The following is a 23,213-nucleotide window of genomic DNA, read 5'->3' as shown; positions in this document are numbered from 1 at the left end:
CAAGCTGGGAAGAGCTTCCCCATAAACATCTGCAAAACCAACTCGTTATCCCCCTTCGAAACTCTCCTTTCGCTTGTTGCTTGCAACAAATGGTTAGGTCGCTGATGTGCTGAGATCGCTGCCTATCTTGCTGCCCAATTTTGTCACATTGTTTCCTCCACCATCTGTCCATATCCATCAGTTGCCTCTTGTCTTACTTACATTATAAGCTCTTTTGAGCAAGCACTGTCCTTTTGTTCTGTGTTTGTCCAACACCTAGGGCAGTGGGGTCCTGGTCTATGACTAGGGCTCCTGTGTGCTATGGTAATACAAATAATAATAATATGGCCAAAACTCTCTGATCTTTTCTTCACCCCAGTGATGAGATATCCATTTTGTGAAAAATTCCTTTTTACCGTAAATGTCTTGCGACTTGCCATTTAATTATACCATGTATTTTTCTTACCTTTCTGCTGCTTTTTTGTTTATGGGATATGCTCTTTTTTTCTCTGTAATATAAAAGAGGAAGAATGGAAAACAAAAACTGTTGGCTGCCTCTGGCATGCCCCTCAGATTGATTTACCTCATTAACAAATCCGTAGTGTACCTTAGTAGATGTCAGTCATAATATTTGTGATTAAAATATTCAGAGTAATCCAGACAAGATTCCTGGAAACTCTCTGGGATTAATAATTTAAGAGCCCCCAGGACAAGGATTTTTAGTGAGAACTTCTGCTCACAAGCATGTGGTTTCAAGTGTATTTTTTACATTCTGCACCACAAGATTTCTGGTGTCATTTCCTGTTTTCTCAGCTTCTTGTTTACAAACAATGTGCCTAACACTGTTCAAGACACAAAAGAATACACAGTCCCTGCTCTTGAGGAGGTTACAGCCTAACTAGGCAGGCAATATAAAACAAAGGAAAAGTTGGGGAAGGTTGTATTTTTGTATAATTTTTTTTTAAAGGGGAGGGGGAGGAGTGATGGTAATGGGACAACTTTTGTTGATGTCTCTTAACATTTTTGTTTAGTAGACTCATTCTTTGCTGCTGCTATAATATAGTAAAACAGATTTGTGACAAAATAGTGTCGTAAAGCCCTTCCTAGTTCATCACAATTTCTGACCATGACTTTCTAGAGGATAAATTGCAGATTTCTGAAGTGAGCAAACACTTATTCATTCAAATCACACACTGTAAGGTGAATGTGGTATACACTTCAGCTAAATCAAGTTTAATGCTACTTTTCTACATTTATCTGAGTCAACATAATTTAAAATGATAAACTTTTCAGTAGTTTCTGTTATCTGCAAATTGGGTTTGGATGTGGGGAAAGGTGTGATCCCTTATGTGCATGTAAGGAGACATTAAATATTAGATGCATAAATATTAGAAGTGCTGTCATTTAGTTAAGTCTAGTAAGTCCGAACTAGTTCATCTGGTAGGCAGTAAGGCACTGCAGGGTGCTTTCACTTCCACACAGATGTGGTTTTAAGAATAAAGCCAAAGGCTGAGCGTCACCAGCACCTAAGTTGCAATAATTCAGAACACACGCCCAGGAGATCTTTTTATAGTTTAAACCAGTATCTGAATAATTTTTTAAAAGTGTAATACTGTTTGTTCAGTCCTTTGAAAGTATGATCAGAGTATTAATGTAAAATCTTGCATAAATAATAACACTAATGAATATGCAAGTTTTACATAAAAATAGTCAAAATGATGACAAATACACTTGAACAGACAGATTTGAGAATGACTGTTGTAGCAGTCAGATACAAATTTAAACTGAATATAGTTTGGTGTCTTGTATTAGTTTACATTGGGTCCTGCACAGGTTATATTGAATAGGCCTAATAGGCCATGTTGTTGATTTGGAATTACAAGTATATCTTCTGGAAATGTGATATTGTAATTGGAACAAGTGGAACATGATATTTCTCTGAGCATAGAGAGCAAAGTATTTTCGAAAACCCTTATGTATGTTAGCTGAAACCCTCAGTTTATCAGATATTTCTAGTGAGTGAAACAGATAAGACTAGAAGGATACTCTGGCATCTGCAATAAAGGAATGATAAACATTCATGCATGCTGAATGGGAAAGGATAACTTTAGTGTAAGTTGGACAAATGAAAAAATGGTTAATGAAGATTTCCCATTTCATTTAGGTGAAAGCCTGCTAGTACTTGATGTACCAAATAGACATTGTATTTTCTACATTTATTTTGTTTACTCAAATTTCTAGATAGCTCTTGTCATTGAGGCTAGATGTCAAGCAATGAATATCAAAAGCAGAAAACATCTTTCATAAACTGGAAAAGATTTGGAAAAGTAGCATGATTGGGAATGACATAAAAACATGAATTTTTAACACCAGCATGAATTCTGTCCTCTTTAATGGAGCAGAGGCATGGAAATCTACTATAGAAATTGATAAGAAGATATTTCATTTGAAAGTAAATGTCTATGGAAGATATTCAGAATCCATTGGAAAGAGATTCTTGCAGCATCAGAAATTCCAAGTAGAACACACCAATCTAAAGTATCGAATATGGCAAGATGATGACGATGGACATATTTTGGATACGGTTTGAGGATGCCAGCAATATGACTTCCATTGCAAGTGATAATATGGACACCACCTGGAAAGAGAAAAAGAGGTCGACCTAGAGCAACTTTACACCGAACAATAGAGAAAGTATATGACACTCAGAAGACTGAACAGACCAGCACAAGACCAAAATAAATGGTGGAAACTGATGGGCGCTCTGCACACCTAAGGGTGCGGGAGGATGAAGAAGAAAGAATCCCTTGTCGCAATATATTTCAGTGTTATTTGTCACATCATAGATGGATATGCTGCTATACACTGATGACACTGGGCAAAAAAGTTACTATCTAAATGCACAGCACCTTGGGAAAATACAGAAGATGACACAATTAACACAATTACTCTGGAATTGCGGTTGTCACTGATCATGGGTATCAGGGAGTAGGTTGTATTTAGGAGTGGTGTGAAGGATAGCAAAGGTTCTTGGGGAATGTTGACTGGGAGGTTACCCTAAGCTTAGAGGGGACATGGAAGAAAGCACAGAATTGACAGTGGATTATGGTGGAAAGGGAGAATGTAGGAGAGAAGCCTGAACAAAGCATTCAGCGTGGGACTGTTGTAGATGGTGGTAGCAGGGCTGTGGAATACTTTAAAAAGGAGGATGAGAAGGTTGAAGTAATGAGCAGTGAGTACAATTATTTAACTCATGTCCTAGGACATGTAGTCTGACTGACTGTGCTTGGATAATATCTGTCCATGTATTGTTCCCTATGACTGTTGTGGCTGCAGGCTTGGGCCAGTTGTGCAGAACTGTTCTGTGTAGAGGTGCTCTCTCAGCTCTTACAGGTAGTGGTGTTGGTGCTGCAGTTGATCTCCAGCGAAAAAGGAGAGAAGGTGGCAGCAGCAGACGTAGGGATGGGAAGAGGTACAGAATGAATTGGGGATGGGAATAGAGAGAAAAATAAAAATGGAAGAAAGAGGGATGGAGAGAATTACTTCTAGGGGAAGGAAACAGGACTTTAAGAGTATGGAATGTATGGGAGATGCTGTAGAACAGGGATTGGCAACATTTGGCACACAGCCCATCAGGGAAATCCACTGGCGGGCTGGGACAGTTTGTGTACCTGCAGCATCCGCAGGTTTGGCTGATCGCAGGTCCCACTGGCCATGGTTCGCCATTCCAGGCCAATGGGGGCTGCGGGAAGCGGCAGCCAGCACATCCCTCGGCCCGTGCCGCTTCCCACACCCCCACTGGCCTGGAACGGCAAACCGCGGCCAGTGAGAGCTGCGATCGGCTGAACCTGCAGACGCTGCAGGTAAACAAACTGTCCCGACCCGCCAGTGGATTTCCCTGGCGGGCTGCATGCCAGAGGTTGCCGATCCCTGCTGTAGAAGTTAGCAGTAGGCTGGAAACAGAGGATTGAAAATTGTGTGGAGGATTACATTGTTTCAAAGAGACATCAAAACCAGATATTTATCCAAACCTCAAAACTTTTTAAAGTTCTCCCATTACTAGTTTATTGGTTGGGAGGGAGGTTACAATATTGCACAAGGGTGTAGTTCTGCTTCTCTAAAAATTAAGTATTTCTCTTTAAAAAAAATTTTACCTAATATTTGCAGAGATGTGCGCATAACTCTCCAGCAGACCTCAGGTTCATGGCTTAATTGGGAACATTTTAAAAAATTTGGCAAGCATTGTGTGTTGAAAAAGCAAGATCATCTTAGCAGCAGACGTTTGGACAGATTTAGGCATGAAATTTGGGAAGCAGGAGAGGAACGTGAGACAAAAAGGATTCTGTTTTTTCTCAGTGTCAAAACAAGAAAAAGACAAGAACTGGGGCTTATAATTTCTAGAACACATCAGAAGGAGCTAAACATTCATTGTTACTAGTTTTATTTTCCATGTAAGTCTGTTGCAGTTGCCACAAGGATACTATTTGATTGTCAGTGGGAAGGAAGGAGAACCATGTGATGATGAGCCATGATTTATGAAAACCCTCTAAGATGTGTCCAATACACACAATACTGTTTGATAGAAAAGAACTGACAAATAAGTCAATCAAAGATCAATTGAAGAACTTTGATTATGGATATAGTGCAATATTCTTTCCTTTTTGTAGTCTTACAAGGTACTTTCTCACAATCTCAGATATGTATGAAGTGAGAAATAAGAAGTTATATAATTAGTCTGGTGCAGTGTATGTACATAAGAGGGGCAGAGCTGAAGTCACGTGTGACATTTTTAACTTTGTAATTTTTTTTTTTTACTCTGCTGCTTGACTTGGTAACCATAATGTTCTTAATATCGCTTACATTGATACACATGTAAAATAAGACCGTTTAGGGGTTTGTGTGATGTAGATATTTATACATTTCCCTTCATTTTGGTATTTATGCACTAATGCATGTTCTTTATCTTTTGCACATAATGTTGTAACTTTCTTACATAATCGTCATTCTCAGGCCTTGTGAACTCTTACAGACATACTTTTTCTTGAGTACTATAACATCAGATAACCACTGTTCATGTTAATTTTTTAGATTATTCGGATTATGAAGATAGTTCTCTTGAGTTTTTGGAAAGGTGCTCCTCTCCACTCACACGGTCTTCTGGGAGCTCTCTGACTCTGCGAAGCATGTTTACAGAGAAGAACACTTCATACCAGTATCCAAGAGCCATTCTGTCTGTCGACCTGAGTGGAGAAAGTAGGTTGGCTGAACAGTAGGAAATTTTATTCTAAAATTTATATTTCCCAAAGAAGGCGAATTAAAAAGGCCAAATGCAAGCCAAATAATTCACTTTAGGCATAAAAATATGAAACTTTTTATGCTTGTATGTTGTTAAACCAACGTGTATATACTTTCATGACAGATTGAACAAAACATTTACCCTCCTCTTGCTGTTCTGCATTGTGCTGGGCACTGGTTGGATTTTGCCACTCCTACCTCTAAGGTGGCTACATTGCATTGCTGTATATACAGTAGAGGTCACCAAGAAGGGTAATCTTCCAGCAGTAAATCTGTGAGTGACTTCCGCTATCTGTAGTGCAGGATCATTCAGCATCTAAGTCCTACGTTCTTGTAAAACATTAAATCTGTTTGCATATACAACTTCAGATTTATTTGTTTTTATTAGACCTCTCGGATGTGGAGTTCTTAGATGATTCCTCCACAGAAAGCTTATTACTGAGTGGTGATGAATACAATCAGGACTTTGATTCAACCAATTTTGAAGAGTCTCAGGATGAAGAGGATGCTCTCAATGAAATTGTTAGATGCATCTGTGAAATGGATGAGGAAAATGGCTTCATGATTCAGGTAAGGCACTCGCTCTGCATTCTTTCTTGTGAATTTTTACTCTTTTGGCATCCCTAAAGTTCTCTGTCTATACACCAGGTCAGAAAAAGGTGGTAGCAGTTAAAGCTTTTTGCATTCCACACAATGCCTCTATTTTTTCTGTGCAGGACCACCTCTCTAAGACTGAGGTTGGTACAGTTTGTGTGCATTCAGTCCGTGGCACTTCTGAATGTACGCTATTTTGTGTAAAAATAGTACCTTCCTACTCACCTAATCTGTTCCCTGCGTGTATTTTACTTCTGGGAGAATTCTGCGCCAAAAAATTAAAAATTCTACACACAATATATTAAAATGCTGCAAAATTCTGCATATTTTATTGTTAAAATAACACAATATAATCATGCCGGTTTCAATTATTTTAATAATTTATTTCAAAATACCTGTCAGCAAGTATGTCTGTAACAATACACAGAAAAAAAAGATTCAGGAAATGTTGGGTTTTTGTTTGTTTTGTTTTTGTTACAAATGGATTCCTTAGTAGGCATATTAATACAGAACTTTGAGTAATTCATTTAAACTACAATACAGAAATGTATTTCCCGCACCCCTCAGAAGCAATGCAAAGGCTTGCAGGAGTCAGGGGCAACGGAGAAGTATGGAACATGGTTGTTGGTTTTTGTTTGTTTGTTTGTTTTTTGGGTATGGGAGGGATTATTAGGGAGTTGGGGAGCCTCCCCCATGCAGACCCTGGCTGATTTCTAGCCTCTCCTATTCAGTCAGGCACATCTACCTATGTACCTGACCCCAGTCCCTATATGTACCTGCAGCCCCCTGTTCCCAAGTGGCCCTGTACCCCCCTCCCATTCAGCCCCTGTCTCAGTGCTGTCACCTCACTATCTCCTGAGTCCACACCCCAGTCTGTCTCCCCACTAGCCCTCCTGAACCCCAGTCTGTGACTCCCCCCCCAGCAGCCCCATGTGCCCCACTCTCTCTGTACCCTCCCCCCATATCTCATGCCTCCTGGCTCTGCGGGTAGGGTGCTGTGATGAACGCAGTTGCAGTGATATATTAGAATTGGAAAAAATTCAGAGAAGAGCAACATAAATGATTAGCAGTATAGAGCAACTTCCACAGGAGGAGAGATTAAAACGACTGGGACAGTTCATCTTAGAAAAGAGATGATTAAGGAGGGATATTATAGATATCTATAAAATCATGAATGGTGTGAGAAAGTGAATAGGGAAATGTTATTTACCCCTTCTCATAACACAAGAATCAGGGGTCACCCAATGAAATTAATATGCAGCAGGTTTAAAACAAACATAAGGAATTACTTCTTCACACAATGCACAGTCAACCTGTGGAACTCCTTGCCAGGGGATGTTACAAAGGCCAAAAGTATAACTGGGTAAAAAAAAATTAGCTAAATTCATGGGGGTTAAAAAGAAATTAGAAAAAAGAATTAGCTAAATTCATGGGTTCAAAAAAGAATTGGCTAAATTCATCCCTCGGCCCGCGCTGCTTTTCGCAGCCCCCATTGGCCTGGAACGGCGAACTGTGGCCAGTGGGACCTGTGATCGGCCAAACCTGCAGACGCTGCAGGTAAACAAACAGTCCCGGCCCGCCAGCGAATTTCCCTGTTGGGCCGCGTGCCAAAGGTTGCCGATCCCTGTGCTATAATATATTGCTATATATTTCTATTTTGCCAAAGTCCTATACTAGTGTCTTTATGCTCAGCTACTAAATATTTAGTACTGAAGTACTTTATTTTATTATAATAAAATATTGCTAGATGTTAAATCCTTGATTTTGTTTTCCAGATTGGAATATGTGGTCATGGGGTCACTTTCAAAGTTAAAATTATGCTTAATTATGGCTTGTTTTTGCTACTGCAAATACAAATTGCATGAGTACAATACCATAACTCAAGCTGCCTGCTAATGGAAAGCTGGTATTTCCCTCTATCTTGAACAAGCTGGAAATAGTACTGACCTACAAATAATAAATTACCTTGTTTCTTTTGGGCGGTAGTGTGAAGAATGCCTGTGCTGGCAACATAGTGTATGTATGGGATTATTAGAGGACAGCATTCCAGAGCAGTACATCTGTTACATCTGCAGGGACCCACCAGGTATGAGTTAAATCACTGGTTCATGCAAAATTAATTGTTATTTACTTGTTACATTTTTGCTAAAAACAGATGGTATTGTATAACCATTACTCACAATAGGATTTACCTATTTTTGTGTGTTTAATATGTTATACTTTTCTGGATGAGTCTTTTATAACATTTGCTTCTGTTTGGTTCTGCATGGCAACTTTTATTTTTCTGAGGGGTAGCCATGTTAGTCTGTAAAAGCGGCAAAGAGTCCTGTGGCACCTTATAGACTAACAGACGTATTGGAGCATAAGCTTTCGTAGATGAAGTGGGTATTCACCCACCATGAAAGCTTATGCTCCAATACGTCTGTTAGTCTATAAGGTGCCACAGGACTCTTTGCCGCTTTTATTTTTCTGTTACTAAATTCTTAAATTTTGTTCAAAATGTTAACTTACCATTCTCATGAGTTCACAAGAAGTGAGTGCTCTCTTTTCTTATTGAGAAATTACCTCCCACAAAGAGTAGGCTCTTAAAGAGCAGTTCTACTCTGAAAAGTGACTATTTTGTGTAAAAATAGTACCTTCCTACTCACCAAATCTGTTCCCTGCGTGTATTTTACTTCTGGAGGAATTCTGCGCCAAAAAATTAAAAATTCTACACACAATATATTAAAATGCTGCAAAATTCTGCATATTCTAGTGTTAAAATAACACAATATAATCATGCCAGTTTCAATTATTTTAATAATTTATTTCAAAATACCTGTCAGCAGGTATGTCTGTAACAATACAGTCAAAAAAAAGTTTCAGGAAATGTTGGGTGTTTGTTTGTTTTTTGTTTGTTACAAATAGATTCCTTAGTAGGCATATTAATACAGAACTTTGAGTAATTCATTTAAACTACAATACAGAAATGTATTTCCCGCACCCCTCAGAAGCAATGCAAAGGCTTGCAGGAGTCAGGGGTAACGGAGAAGCTGAGGGAGAGGGAAGGAGCCTGGGAGTGAACCTGGAAGGTTGTTGGGTGTGGATGAGAGAAGTATGGAACAGGGTTGTTTTTTTTTGTTTGTTTGTTTGTTTTTTGGGTATGGGGGGGATTATTAGGGAGTTGGGGAGCCTCCCCCATGCAGACCCTGGCTGATTTCTAGCCTTTCCTATTCAGTCAGGCACATCTACCTATTCAGTCAGGCACATCTACCCTATATGTACCTGCAGCCCCTGTTCCCAAGTGGCCCTGTACCCCCCTCCCATTCAGCCCCTGTCTCAGTGCTGTCACCCCACTATCTCCTGAGTCCACACCCCAGTCTGTCTCCCCACTAGCCTTCCTGAACCCCTGTCTGTGACTCCCCCTCTCCCTCAGCAGCCCCATGTGCTCCACCCTCTCTGTACCCTTCTCCCATATCTCATGCCTCCTGGCTCTGCGGGTAGCGTGCTGTGATGAACGCAGCTGGCTGTTGCTGCCTGTCAGTGAGCTGCTGTCTGTTCTGGTGCAACAGCGGCCTCTGGTGGGCGAAAGGTGGAACTGCAGTTCTTCTCAGGCAGAATGTATTTTCCGTGGAGAAAAAATCTGCAATGGACATGAATTCTGAGGGAGTGCAAATTGCCAGACAACTTCTGCATTCAGTTACATCTGTGCAACCTCATTGTGTAACCAATGGCAGAATTTTACCTGTAGAATCACTGTTGCAGATGATGGTGCATGAGTCAGAAGAAACACAGTTTGATTTTTAGATTTTAGCAGGAATTTCAAGGGCTGGCAATTTGAAAACCATTCTACTTGTAACCTGAGTGTATTTGATCTGGGAGTAATTGAAACAATAAAAATAACTTCACAATGCCATTTTCACAGTTCTTCAAAGCATAAACACATGTTTTTGGAGGAAAGTTTAGAGTTCTTTCAGGCAAGTTATACACCTATACCTACTACCGCACCCATCTGGAGATTCAAGTAACAGTTTAGTCTTCTCAGATGGAGAAACGAGGACAAAATATACATATTTAAATATATATTTAGGTATCTAAATAAGTGGGCTAATTTGCAGGGGTGATAAGTACTCATAACTGCCACTGACTTCCATGGGAGGTGAAGGTGCTTAGTATCTCTGAAAAATAGGCCACTTAATTAGATGCCTCCATTATGGACTTAGGCACCCAACTTTAAGCACAGAAATTTGAAAATTCAGTCCCATGTTTTAGATTGTAAGACGCTTGAGTTTTATAATCTGGCATGTATATGTGACACTGTTGAATTTTGCATTTGAAGGTATAAAATTAGTGTGTGCCACTGACTTTAAAGTATTTGGAACTGCTCATCTGATGGCACAGTTTAACCCAATCCTCCCTGCCCACCTGACTCCTCCAACTCCACTTTTTCTTTTTTTTCTTTTCTGTTCTTTCTGTCTGCATTTGACACTGTCTGCATTTGACACTGTATTGGGAGGATGGGCTGGGTAATGGAGGGTGTTATGCTGGAAGGTGTTAATAGCTACCATCAGGCTGGTTCTTTTATCTACAGATAATTCTGTGCATACCATTTTAGTGTAAGAACCGGCAAGTTTCCATCTAATTTTGTTCTTCTCGTGCTTGTGCATTTCTGTTATGCTACAGGTGTGTATACTTCTTGTGTACCATAGCTGGAGAGTTTTCACTAGCAGCACCTGTAGGGGCGGCCCCTCCCACACCGTTGCTTCTTTGTGCTCTGAACCGAGGGTATAAAGAGTTGAATCACTCCGCTCATTCTTTAGTTCCTTCTTACTTCCTGTGATTGGTAGTGAGAGCGTTTCTGTGTTTACAGCCTCGTTCCTTTGTGACTAAGTTGCAAGTAGTTAGCTTTTACATAGTGATACTTATTGTTTTGTCCTTTTTTCTTTTCTCTTTAATCAATTTTATTTTGTTTTCTGTGGATTCGGCTGGCTTCTGGGACTTGCCTAGTACCAGGGAGGCCTATGCGAAGGTCCTTGTTTTTAAGCCCCGCTCCAGCTGTCATCTGCCAGTGCCTGTCAGTAACCTGCACTCTCTACTGTTTAAAGTGCTTGGACAAGGGTCATGTCAGAGACCCATGCTGACAACACCAAAGGCCTATGTGGCTGTGAGAGAGGTATTGTGTTTTTCAGTACTGACCTCACCACTGAATAAGGGCAGAGATCCTCCACCAGCCCTCTTGCAGGTGCCATACTTATCAGCATTGACAGCAGGGTCTGTTTCGGCCTCATCTGTCTCGGGACCAATATCCCATTCATCTGCCGTCTCCATGACAATATCTAAACTTCCATGTCCTAGCACAGTACCGATAGCTAGGAAGCCTTCACTGTTTCCTCGCAGACTTGTAGACCTTTAAGGCCTGAAGGACCTTTAAGTTTGACCTTCTGCACATTGCAGGCCACAGAATCTCATCCACCGTCTCCTGTAATAGACCCATAACCTCTGGCTGTGTTACTGAAATCCTCAAATCACGATTTAAAGACTTCAAGTTACAGAGAATCCACCATTTACACTAGTTTAAACCTGCAAGTGACCCATGCTGCAGAGGAAGGCAAAAAACTCCCAGGGTTTCTGTCAATCTGACCCATGGAAAAATTCCTTCCTGACCCCAAATATGGCAGTCAGTTAAACCCTGAGCATGTGAGCAAGACCCACTAGCCAGACACATGGCAAAGAATTTGCTGTAGTAAATCAGAGCCCTCCCCATCTAATGTCCCATCACTGGCCATTAGAGATATTTGCTGCTAGCAGTTGTAGATCTGCTACATGCCATCGGAGGCAGTCTCATCATACCATCCCCTCCATAAACTTGTCAAGATCAGTCTTGAAACCTGGTTAAGTTTTTTTTCCCCCACTGCTCCCACTGTAGGCTGTTCCAGAACGTCACTCTTTTCAAGCCTAAACTTGTTGATGGCCAGTTTATATCCATTTGTTCTTGTGTCCACATTGGTGCTTAACGTAAATAAGTTCTCACCTTCCCTGGTATTTATCCCTCTGATGTATTTATAGAGAGCAATCCTATCTCCCCTCTGCCTTATTTTGGTTAGGCTAAACAAGCCTCGCTCTTTGTTTCCTCTCATAAAGTAGGTTTTCCATTCCTTGAATCATCCTAGTTAGCCCTTTTCTGCACCTGTTCCACTTTGAATTTATCTTTCTTAAACATGGGAGACCAGAGTTGCACATAGTATTCCAGGTGAGGTCTCACCAGTGCCTTTTGTATAATAATACTAACACTTTCCAATCTCTGCTGGAAATACCTCACCTGATGCATCTTAGGACTGTTAGCCTTTTTCATGGCTGCATCACATTTGTGGCTCTCAGTCATCCTGTGATCAGCCAATACACCCAGGTCTTTCTTCTCCTCTCTCACTTCCAACTGATTAGTCCTCATCTTATACCGATAAATAAGGTTAAGATTTTGTCCTAAGGATTCGAGTCCTTAGCCTCCTGCACCTTATTACACCTCTCAGCAAAAATAGCCTTTTTAGTGGCCACCACCTCTGCTAGAAGTATGGGGGAACTGCATGCCCTTGTGACAGAGCCTCCATGTGCTATTTTGTACAATGACAAGGGCCAGATTAGGCCACACCCCAAGTTTCTGTCCAGGGTGGTATCTGATTTCTACCTAAATCAGCCTATATATTTGCAAGGTTTTTTCCCAAAGCCGTATGCTCAGAAGGACAAACAAAAGCTACATGCTTTAGATGTGTGCTGCACTCTAACCTTTTATCTGGATAGACCAAAGCCCTTTCAGGTTTTTCCCCCGTATCTTTATATCCTGTGCAGAACAAATGAGAGGTCACCCTATTCCAGAGCACCAACTCTCTGAATGGATTAACACCATCATTGTGAAGTGCTGTGCTGCCCAAAGTATTCCTTCCTTAGAAGCTGTCACCTCTCTCAACAAGAATTCACTTGGCCTCTGCTGCGTTTGTGGAAATGTGTCTATTGTGGACATCTGCAGAGCAGCAGTGTGGTCCTCTGTCTGCACCTTTTCTAGACACTGTGCAATTACTGCAGCATCAAGGCAAGACACGAATGTGGGAAAGCAGTCCTACAGTCCTTCTTCTGAAGACACTCCAAGCCACACCACCGCTGATGCAATGGCTGCAAGTTGAAGCTAGACAAATTCAGACTAGAAATAAAGTGTAAATTTTTAGCAGTGGGAGTAATTAACCATTGGAACGATTTACCAGGGGTTGTGGTGGATTCTCCATCACTGACCATTTTAAAATCAAGATGGGATGTTTTTCTGAAAGATCTGCTCTGGGGATTATGTTGGGGAGGTTCTATGGCCTGTGTTACACAGAAGGTCAACCTAGATGATCACAATGGTCCCTTCTGGCCTTGGAATCAATGACAATGGCTTGGGGGTTGCCAGCAGTGTAATGTTGATATGCAAGCACTCGAAGAAGAAAAAGCAAACACTCGTTTTCTCGTAACTGCTGTTCTTTGAGATGTGTTGCATATGTCCATTACATGGCCCATCCTCAGACTCCAGTTGGAGTCTATAGTTGGGATCCCAGTGCAAAGGAACTGAAGGATGATTGGGGCGACTCCACCCTTTATACCCTCAGTTCAGAGCATGAGGAAGCCAAAGAATGAGCAGGGCCTCCCCTCCAGGTTCTACTAGGGAAAACACTCCAGCACCGTGCTGTGACACGCACATATCTACAGTGTGTTGGACACACACAACACATTTCAAAGAACAACAGTAACAGGAAGGTGAGTAACTATTTTTAACAGTTGCAAAGTGAAAGTACTATATAGTTCTGGGAATAATTAGGGATGCAATTATTTTTATGATGATTAAATTGGTATAAAAGTAAGGTGATCAGTTAAGCTACTTAGGGTTCACTCCTACTTGCGGTATAGAAACAGAAGTCACCAGACTGGATCAGACCTAAGTTCATCTAGTCCAATATCTGTCTCTGACAGGGGTCAGTATAAGATACTTCAGAGGAAAGTGTAGAATCCTGCTGTAAATCCTGATTTAAGATCCTGTCTTGCCCTGAAGCACAAGGTTTAATAGCTTTTCAAATTTTTTGTTGTTATTTATCATAGCTCTGAATATTCTTGATATCCATTTAAATGTCCCATCTCTTTTTTTAATCTTAAGTTCTTGGTATCTTAAATTATCTTTTCAGTAAGTGGATATCTTTTTAGAAAAGACGATTATAATTCACAACTTTAATTCAGTTTCAAATTCAGTTCACAGGTGTATCATGGTATAGAATGTTTTTTACTTCCTCACGCTTGAGTACTGAGTTATTTGTTTGATTTTCTTTTAAAACGTCATTTATAGAAGTCAGACAGTATACTGTGTCATATACTTGATGATGTAAATTTCGTTGAAAACCCGTGATAAAAGAAAGGATGTCAGAAAATATTTTAAGGATACCACTTCTGACTGTTGTAGTCACTTCTGGAGAATAAATTCTGATTGTTGTTTACCCGTAGGTCAGAGATGGAGTGCCAAATATCTTTACGATAAGGACTGGTTAAACAATGGGCATATGTGTGGATTATCATTTTTAAAAGAAAATTACTCTCACCTTAATGCCAAAAAGATAGTGTCAACACACCACCTGCTGGCTGATGTGTATGGTGTAACTGAAATACTGCATGGACTGCAGCTGAAGATTGGGATACTAAAGTAAGTGTGGGTCTGGTGTTTCCTCCCCATCTATAGAGGAAGTGAGAGCTTAGTTTGTATGTCAAGATAATTTTCTTTTTAATTTTTATATTAAAGACCAAACAGATGTATATCGGTACACATTTAGACAGTATATTATTGAAAATGTCATGGCACAATTTGAATTGTTTGGATAGATGATGATGCATTCTGGAGCTCAGTCTGTGACAGGGCAGAAGCTGGGTTCCTCCTCTTCCTCTCAGCTCAGTGAGGAGGAATCCAGGGTCTGCACTTCTTGACAAAGCCTGAGGGGAAAAAAATATTGGTAAGTGGGAATGTAATTGTTTTCTCCATTAAACACTAGAATGTGAATTTGTGCTCCTATTATCGAATGTTAATGATGAATACTGAGACAAAGGAAAAATATTTGAAGAGGCTAAAGACTGTTTTTTATCCAAAACTTGCATGTGGTAGTATCTGTCTAATCCGGTTTGAAAGCGAAATGAAGACTTCTGCGCTTCTAAATCTGCCACGTGCAATCTATTCCCCTGTATCTAATCATCTGAGTTCTTAATAAATAGTATTAAATTAATTCTCTGAAATATTTGTGTGAAATTAGGAATTACTATGCCAATTTTACAGAAGGGGAAACTGAGTCACAGATTGGTTGTTACTTGCTCAAGGTCCAACAATTAATCAGTACAGAACAGAGCCCAGATCACCATTGCTGTACTTTAGCTAGTAGACCGTGCTTTGTTTCTGAACAATCATTATGTGGTTGACTAATTTGGGATACAGTCATTTCTTCAAAGCCTGAATGTTTAACATTCTATTTTGTATAATTTTCTAATTATACTTCCACTGTACTGTTTACTGGTCCAATCATGCCAGGCGATGGAAACCCTCAATTTCAATGACAGTTGATAGTGCTCAGCACCTGACAGGATTGGACATTTTGGGAACATTCGCGTTTTTGTTTTATCATAACACACTTATTGAAGATGACCAGGGCATAATGGATTTACCAAAAATTAAGAGGTCCACAGCAATGCTGGGTGAAATCTTTGGCAATTATGTTCCCCTAAAAAATTGCCTATTAATATAAATTCAGTGGCTGTAGCTCACGAAAGCTTATGCTCAAATAGATTGGTTAGTCTCTAAGGTGCCACTAGTCATCTTTTTCTTTTTAAAAATTTTAAAAGATTTCATTGCTGAAAGTGATTGTTCTATACTAACTTTTCTTCTCCCCTTCTTTCCAGAAATACACATCACCCTGATCTTCATCTTTGGGCTTGCTCAGGGGTACGAAAAGAGCAAGAGCAAGTAACATTTGGGGTAGAGAAGAAAATAGTGACTTTGCCAGATACTGTTAATCCATCTGAAAGGACATGTCACAACCAAAGCCATAAAGAACCACCCCCTAGTTTACCCCAGAAGATGGAAGAAACTTACATTATAAGCGAGCACAGTTACCAGAAACCACAGAGTTTTGGTCAGGACTGCAAATCAGTTACTGACCATGTGAGCTCAGATGATGAAGATATAAGTAGCTTTGAGGAAGATCAGGAATTTTGTTCAGATGATAAAAACTGTTTACAATATTCTTTAAAAGAAGATGGCGTGAGTGAGCAGGTAAAACTCATTATTCATATGTATAGACTTAGAGTTTAAAAAGATCAAACTCATAAAATAGTTAGAAATGCATGCCCATTACTGAATTATCAACTGATATGTGTTCTGTTGGTAGGCAGATGGATCAGTACAACCCACTTAAAATGAAGTTTAATGTAGTGAAACTCATTATGGTGAAGTAGGTTGGATTCAGATTGTTGCAGTTCAGTGTTGATAAATGCAAAGTAATGCACATTGGAAAACATAATCCCAGTTATACATATAAAATGATAGGGTCTAAATTAGCTGTTACCACTCAAGAAAGAGATCTTGGAGTCATTGTGGATAGTTCTCTGAAAACATCCACTCAATGTGCAGCGGCAATCAAAAAAGTGAACAGAATGTTGGGAATCCATTAAGAAAGGGATAGTTAATGAGACAGAAAATACAGTTGTGCCGCTATATAAATCCTGGTACGCCCACATCTAGAATACTGCATGCAGATGTGGTCGCCCTATCTCAAAAAAGATATATTGAAATTGGAAATGGTTCAGAAAAGGGCAACAAAAATGGTGTGGAACGGCTTCCATATGAGGAGAGATTAATAAGACTGGAATTTTTCAGCTTGGAAAAGAGACGACTAAGGGGGGATCTGATTGAAAATCTATAAAATCATGACTGATGTGGAGAAAGTAAGTTAGTGTTTGTTATTTACTGGTTCTCCTAATGCAAAACCTAGGAGTCCCCAAGTGAAATTAATAGGCAGTAGGTTTAAAACAAACAAAAGGAAGTATTTTTTCACACAACACACAGTCAACCTGTGGAACTCCTTGCCAGAGGCTGTTGTGAAGACCAAGACTATAACAGCATTCAAAAAAGAACTAGATAAGTTCATGGAGGATAGGTTAATCAATGGTTATTAGCCAGGATGGGCTGGGATGGTGTCCCTAGCCTCTGTTTGCCAGAAGCTGGGAATGGGTGACAGGGGATGGATCACTTGATGATTACCTGTTCTGTTCAGTCCCCCTGGGGCAGCTGGCATTGGCCACTGTCAGAAGACTGGATACTGGGCTAGATCAACCTTTGGTCTGACCCACTGTGGCCGTTCTTATGGTCTTAATTCATTAATTGCTAATTTGTAAACCCAGCTACAGTGGATTTCTGCTTATAGGGAGGTTGTTCTGTTAATATAACTAAGAAGTTCCAGTACACCTAGATTTCTTGTATTCAAGAAAAGTTTGTGGTTGCACTTATTTTTTTTCCATTTTGAAAGATTCTATTGGTTTGAGAGAGATTGATTCCCTGTATTTAAAATGAAGAGTGTAAACGGAACCTGTTGTCTTTCTCGTAACAGAAGAAATTGGTTGAAGAGCAAATTGTTAGTTTCTCTCTGTTGTCTTTTGGTCTCTTAACAGTTTTTAAAACCTGGATTTCTAATTATATTTACCGTTGGTCTGTATTTTTCTTTTGACACCAAACTTCCCCCCAGAATTCAGTCATATAGGTTAACAATTAACTAAGCTTGTTTCTGCTCATGTAAAGATTTCTAACAAATGTTTTAGACAGAGTTCTTTGAAATGTATATCCCATCTAATATAAACAGTGCTGATTTTTCTAGAGTTTTATCTTAGTGATGTTATAGCAGGGGTGGGCAAACTACAGCCCGGGGCCCGCATCTGGCCCTTCAGACTTTTTAATCTGGCCCTCGAACTCCTGACGGGGAGCGGGGTTCGGGGCTTGCCCTGCTCCGCACATCTCCCAGGAGCAGCAGCATGTCCCCACTCTGGCTCTTACGTGTAGGGGCAGCCAGGGGGCTTCACACGCTGCCCCTACCCCAAGCGCCTCCCCCGCAGCTTCCATTGGCTGAGAACTGTGAGCATTCATGGCCCGCCATACAATTTTGATACCCAGATGTGGCCCTCAGGCCAAAAAGTTTGCCCACCCCTGTGCTATAGTAAAGGTTGTGCCCACACCTCTAAACCTGTTTTTGGTTGCTTGTAACTTCCTTATACCATTGATTTGGGCAGGAGAGCTGAAAGTGTCTGGTTTTACTCTAGAAGCGGACTTAAAACAAAAAAATTTCTTAAGCTTTTTGAGATACCCAAGTATTTGAAAATAAATAAAACACTTAGACTCACCCACTTGTCTCCCCCATTAAAAAAATTATTCAGTTACTTTTTTTTCTTGGTACTCTGGTGTCACAAACATAGATTGGTTTTAAAGGTGGCACATAAATTTTATATATTCTTTAATGAAAAATTACACTTCACCTTGCTTGGAGTTAATTGTTTGTTCAATAATATAGTTTACATATTGAGTGTGTGCCTTAAGGACACATGCAGCAATATGAAATATTGCTGAATAGGGTCATATCTTGGAAAAACAATCCATATATCCATTTTTGCAGAATTCAGGTTTCCTTGGGAATCTCAGCTATGACTTTACTGGCTTTTGGTTACACAATTTATTAGGTTTGGAAGGGGAATCTGTTGGGTCAGCTAGTCCTTTCCTTTCCTTTCCACTACTTTCACAGCACCATAAAGTACTGTCTGTCTAACTTTACTGTACTCTGTATTGAGTTAGGTTGGTGGGTGAGGCTGCTGGGGCTGGCCAGCCGGTTAAGGTGGTTTAACTGATAAGACTAATGCTTACCGGTTAAGATTTTACATCCCTATTTCCTATGTAAACCATTTTGCATTTATCCTAATTTTGATTTCAGCTCTGTTTTCAAGTTGGCTTGAGACACAATTTGAATTATTTGTAACTGTTTTGAACTGACTCAAGAGCAACTATATTTGCTACAGTTCTCCTCTCCAACCCTGTTCCTCAAACCCTTGACTATGACTTGGCAATGTCCCTCCTAAACTATTGCAACCTTTGGCCTTTCAGATTCTTGTTTCCACATCTCCAATCTATGCACAGTTCTACTGCCGATCCTCTTTCACACACTCAGATGATATCCAATGTTGAGTCCCCTTTTAGTAGTTCTGCTTCTCCTTAAACATCATAGGTTGTTCGTAAATTTACAAAACACATTAGAGGGTGGGTGTGTCCTTAATTTTGCATGTTTGTTTCAGTGTTACAAAGTGTTACAGGGGGCTGGAGGAGGTCTTGAAAATTACCAGAAAATGAAGAGCCCTGTGTAGCTCGAAAGTTTGTCTTTTTGACCAACAGAAGTTGGTCCAATTAAAGATATTACCTCATCCACCATGTCTCACCAAAACATGTTCTGTCATTTATGGACACCCCTAACATTGTTTCCTCACTCCTAACTCTTAAGCCTTTACACAACCCCGCCCCACCCTGCACACTTCCATCATGTTCCTTTTGTGTCCTTCTCCACCAAATGTTTCTTCTGCACTGCCCCTTACTGTTAGAATGCCCTTCCTGATCTCACGTGTCATATAGGTCCCCCTCATTTGTTCTTATGCCAACAATGTCCATAATCTTAAATAGCTTGTCCCCCTTGCAAGTGTTAATCCCAGTATGTCATCTCCAGGACCCACCCATTGACCAGCAAAAGCAGGAAAGTCCAGATTTGGTGGGATTCATATTTCTAAAGCTTCAGAAAAACAGGAAGAGAACATTTTTGTTTAATAAATCATTTCAGGCCACTTTTGCAGGAAAAAAACTTTTCAGATGCAAAATAGTCTCAAGAATGTGGGTTTCTCAAACAGTTCTATCAATATATTTATAACACTGTTCACTCTTTTCTGTGGCAGCTGGCTTGCACTGATAGTGACTAACAAGTGTACTGTCAAACTAATACTGTCGTTGAGTTTCTGTCTGAAATGCAATAATCACCGATAGTCAGACAGCCAGCTTCAGCATAAGTGGGATTATCAGATTCTACAGTTAAAATCAACTGTTTATATAAATTTATGGGAATTGCTCTTCTAGCTCATGCCTTTGAGCTGTTAAATCGGGTATCTTGTCTTTGGTCATAGCTATTACTTGAGAGTTCACAGGAATGTACCTGGCACATTATGGAATAATACACATGGGAAGAAAATGATTAGATTTGCTTTTAGTTCTCATAGCTATACGTGTTACTGGTCACACAATTATGTGGCCCCTTTTAATACTCCAGCCATGTGATCTAGCCATGGTAGCAAGTTACACAAGATGACAGCAGTCTGAAGAAGGAATGTACTTTTGTCTTAAATCTGTCTGTCACTATGCTATGAACTTTGAAATTAATTTAACAGACGAACTTTGGGATTTTAGATATAATTCCATTTTTGTATTTTCACTTCATCCTCTGTTGGACAGCAAACACAAAAAAATCCTGGACTCTTGCTTGAATTGGATAATGGTTCACTGGTGCATTCAGCACTTCATGAATTAAGAGTTAGAAGTTTATGTAGCAGAGTGGTGAGACGTGGGCCACTCCTATTGCACTAAACTGAGTACAAGATCTTGTGAACGTAACACTGCCTCCCCCCCGGTGCTTTCTGCTAACACTCTTCTGTGTCTGTGGTAATCCTGAAAGCTAGATGTACTCATTTGTTTGACATTTTTATTGCTCTTATTGTCCACTAATGTTCTTAAAAACTGCATACCGATATGCATGTTTATGTTTTTGTGAAATAGTGGTACAATTAAAAACTCCATCATTCAGGGCATTTGTACCAAGTATTATAATCAAAACCAGAATCCAAGTGGATTGAAATTGAAAATAAATCATTTATTAAGGGCTAACTTTGTTGCTTTTTGTTGGTCCTATGGAGAAGAACACTGTTGAAGGGAATGTGGTGTGTGCTTGTAATGAAAAAAAAGGATCAGAAGAACAAGTGGATTCCCATCTTCAATGGCAGCTAAATCTCCTTACCCACATAGAGAATGTACAGAATGAAGTCACCAGCAGAATGGACCTTATTGAAAAAGAAGTTGATGGTAATTACATTGTTACGAAGTATTGACATTAATCTATATAGAGCTTTGAACATTCAAAGCATTAAATGAACAAGAAGAAGTCTCCATTACCTCTGTCGTGTAGATGACTAAGACAGTGATTAAGGCCCAAATTTTTAAAGGTGTTTATAATTTTGGGTGTTCTGGGACACCCAGAGTCTGATTTTTCAGAGATATTGCGCGTCTGCAACATCTACTGAGGTAATGAGTATTCAGAATGTCTGAAGTCAAGCCCAGGCATGCAGCATTAACAATAATTCAAAAACCTGGGCCAACATGACTTGCCCAAGGCCACGCAGTGAGACCATGAAATAGCAGGCTCCTGCTCCCATGCTCTGCCTACTAATCTGCAGCATCTCCTGAAGTTGATAGCATTTGTTTGGACAATAGTATCGATCAGTTACCTGAGGAAGAGGAAAGAAGTCTTCATCTTCAGCTGTGGTTTACTGTGTATTGGTTTAGAAACAAACTGGTAATAGCCTGGATTAAGGAGGCAGACCAGGCTTCATAACAACAAATTTACACAAAGATAATGCAGTAGAACTAAGTGTTGTAATAGATGAATGCATTCAGTTTTCACTAGGGCTATAAATTAATTGCAGTTAACGCCTGAAGTTAACTGAAAACAAAATTAACGTGTTCATTATTTTTTAACATGTTAATTGCATACCTCTGGGCGCAGCAGCAGGGTCTGAAGCTCTGAGCCCATAGCCTATATTTGAAAATATAGAAAACATCTAAAAATTTAAATAAATGGTATTCCAGTATTATTTAACAGTGCGATTAAAACTGTGATTAATCGCTATTAATTTTTTTTAATCGCTTCACAGCCCTAGTTTTCACATGTAGAGACTCACTTCACAAATGAAGAGAGTTTGAACAAAGTGTAGTTATTGTGTCCTTAATTATTTCTTATCTAAAACAAAATAATGTTAGCCCTGATGGAATGTTTATGATCAGATTGCATGTACATTGACTATGTTTCTAGAAAAATGGGATTAGACTCTTGCCATCCCTCTTTTTTATGAGCACTGAAATTCACTCAGAAGTTACATTCCACTCTGAAAGTGACTGTCTTATATCACCTGCTCCCTGTTTTTGTTTAGTGATACGTTAAAGTTAGTTTTCAGAGTAGCAGCTGTGTTAGTCTGTATTTGCAAAAAGAAAAGGAGTACTTGTGGCACCTTAGAGACTAGCAAATTTATTTGAGCATAAGCTTTCGTGAGCTACAGCTCACTTCATCGGATGCAGTCAGTGGAAAATACAGTGGGGAGATTTATATACATAGAGACCATGAAACAATGGGTGTTACCATACACACTGTAAGGAGAGTGATCACTTAAGATGAGCTATTACCAGCAGCAGAGCAGGGGGGAAAAGACCTTTCTTAGTGATAATCAAGGTGGGCCATTTCCAGCAGTTGACAAGAACATCTGAGGAATGGTGGGGAGTGGGGAAATAAACATGGGGAAATAGTTTTACTTTGTGTAATGACCCATCCACTCCCAGTCTCTATTCAAGCCTAAGTTAATTGTATCCAGTTTGCAAATTAATTGCAATTCAGCAGTCTCTCGTTGGAGTCTGTTTTTGAAGTTTTAAAGTTAGTGACAGAAGTGAGTCTTCACAACCTTTTATTCCTGTTGAGTTTTTACTAGTGCAGAATCGTGACAGCTGAGACAGTGAGCTGGAGTCTTTTCTTTGTATGTGTATCATCAACATATTGTTGGCTAATTTGTCCTAACATACCTTTATATTACTGGAATTTAGCTATCAAGGTAATTGGAATGATTAATAAGGGGAACACTTTAAACTGCGTAAAAGAATGAAAATTTCCATGGAGCACTGAATTATTTGATTCTTCAGAAAATGTCTTCATTTAAATAACGATCTGAGTATCTGTAAGTTGCACCTTCATATTAATGACGCATATGGCAGAGGCATGCTCCATTTTATGCAAATTACCTGCTGCCCTCGGGCTTGGCAAGTTGACAGCATTTACAAGAATAGTTGTTGGTCCATGTTCAATAGCATACAGAAGAAGTAGATTTGGAAAGGGTATGAACCTAAAAACTCAAATACAGAATGTCTCTAGCAACAAATAGTGTAAGTATTCTGAATTTTTATGATAGGCTGCTCTTCATCGGGGCAG

At 39.8% G+C, this 23,213-nt stretch overlaps 1 protein-coding gene across 13 annotated transcripts in view; it reads left to right on the top strand.

Annotated features, from left to right (window-relative positions):
- Positions 1 to 23,213, top strand: part of PHF20L1 (PHD finger protein 20 like 1) — a 90,121-nt gene that overhangs the window by 59,733 nt on the left and 7,175 nt on the right. For 9 of the 13 annotated variants that reach the window (XM_048841683.2, XM_048841678.2, XM_048841682.2 and 6 more), the window contains 6 exons: positions 5,068 to 5,232; positions 5,663 to 5,844; positions 7,855 to 7,954; positions 14,365 to 14,560; positions 15,799 to 16,171; positions 20,881 to 21,046. In XM_048841683.2, the coding sequence (XP_048697640.1) occupies positions 5,068 to 5,232; positions 5,663 to 5,844; positions 7,855 to 7,954; positions 14,365 to 14,560; positions 15,799 to 16,171; positions 20,881 to 21,046 (1,182 nt within the window). The remainder of the gene's footprint in view (positions 1 to 5,067; positions 5,233 to 5,662; positions 5,845 to 7,854; positions 7,955 to 14,364; positions 14,561 to 15,798; positions 16,172 to 20,880; positions 21,047 to 23,213) is intronic. The other 4 variants (XM_048841679.2, XM_048841685.2, XM_075124922.1 and 1 more) reach the window with 1 other exon arrangement.

This window comes from Caretta caretta, chromosome 2 (genome assembly GCF_965140235.1).
Source record: "Caretta caretta isolate rCarCar2 chromosome 2, rCarCar1.hap1, whole genome shotgun sequence".
In the NCBI taxonomy this organism is placed as follows: domain Eukaryota; kingdom Metazoa; phylum Chordata; order Testudines; family Cheloniidae; genus Caretta; species Caretta caretta.
The sequence above is the reverse complement of the archived record's forward strand: the minus strand, read 5'-3'. Positions and strand labels throughout refer to the sequence as shown.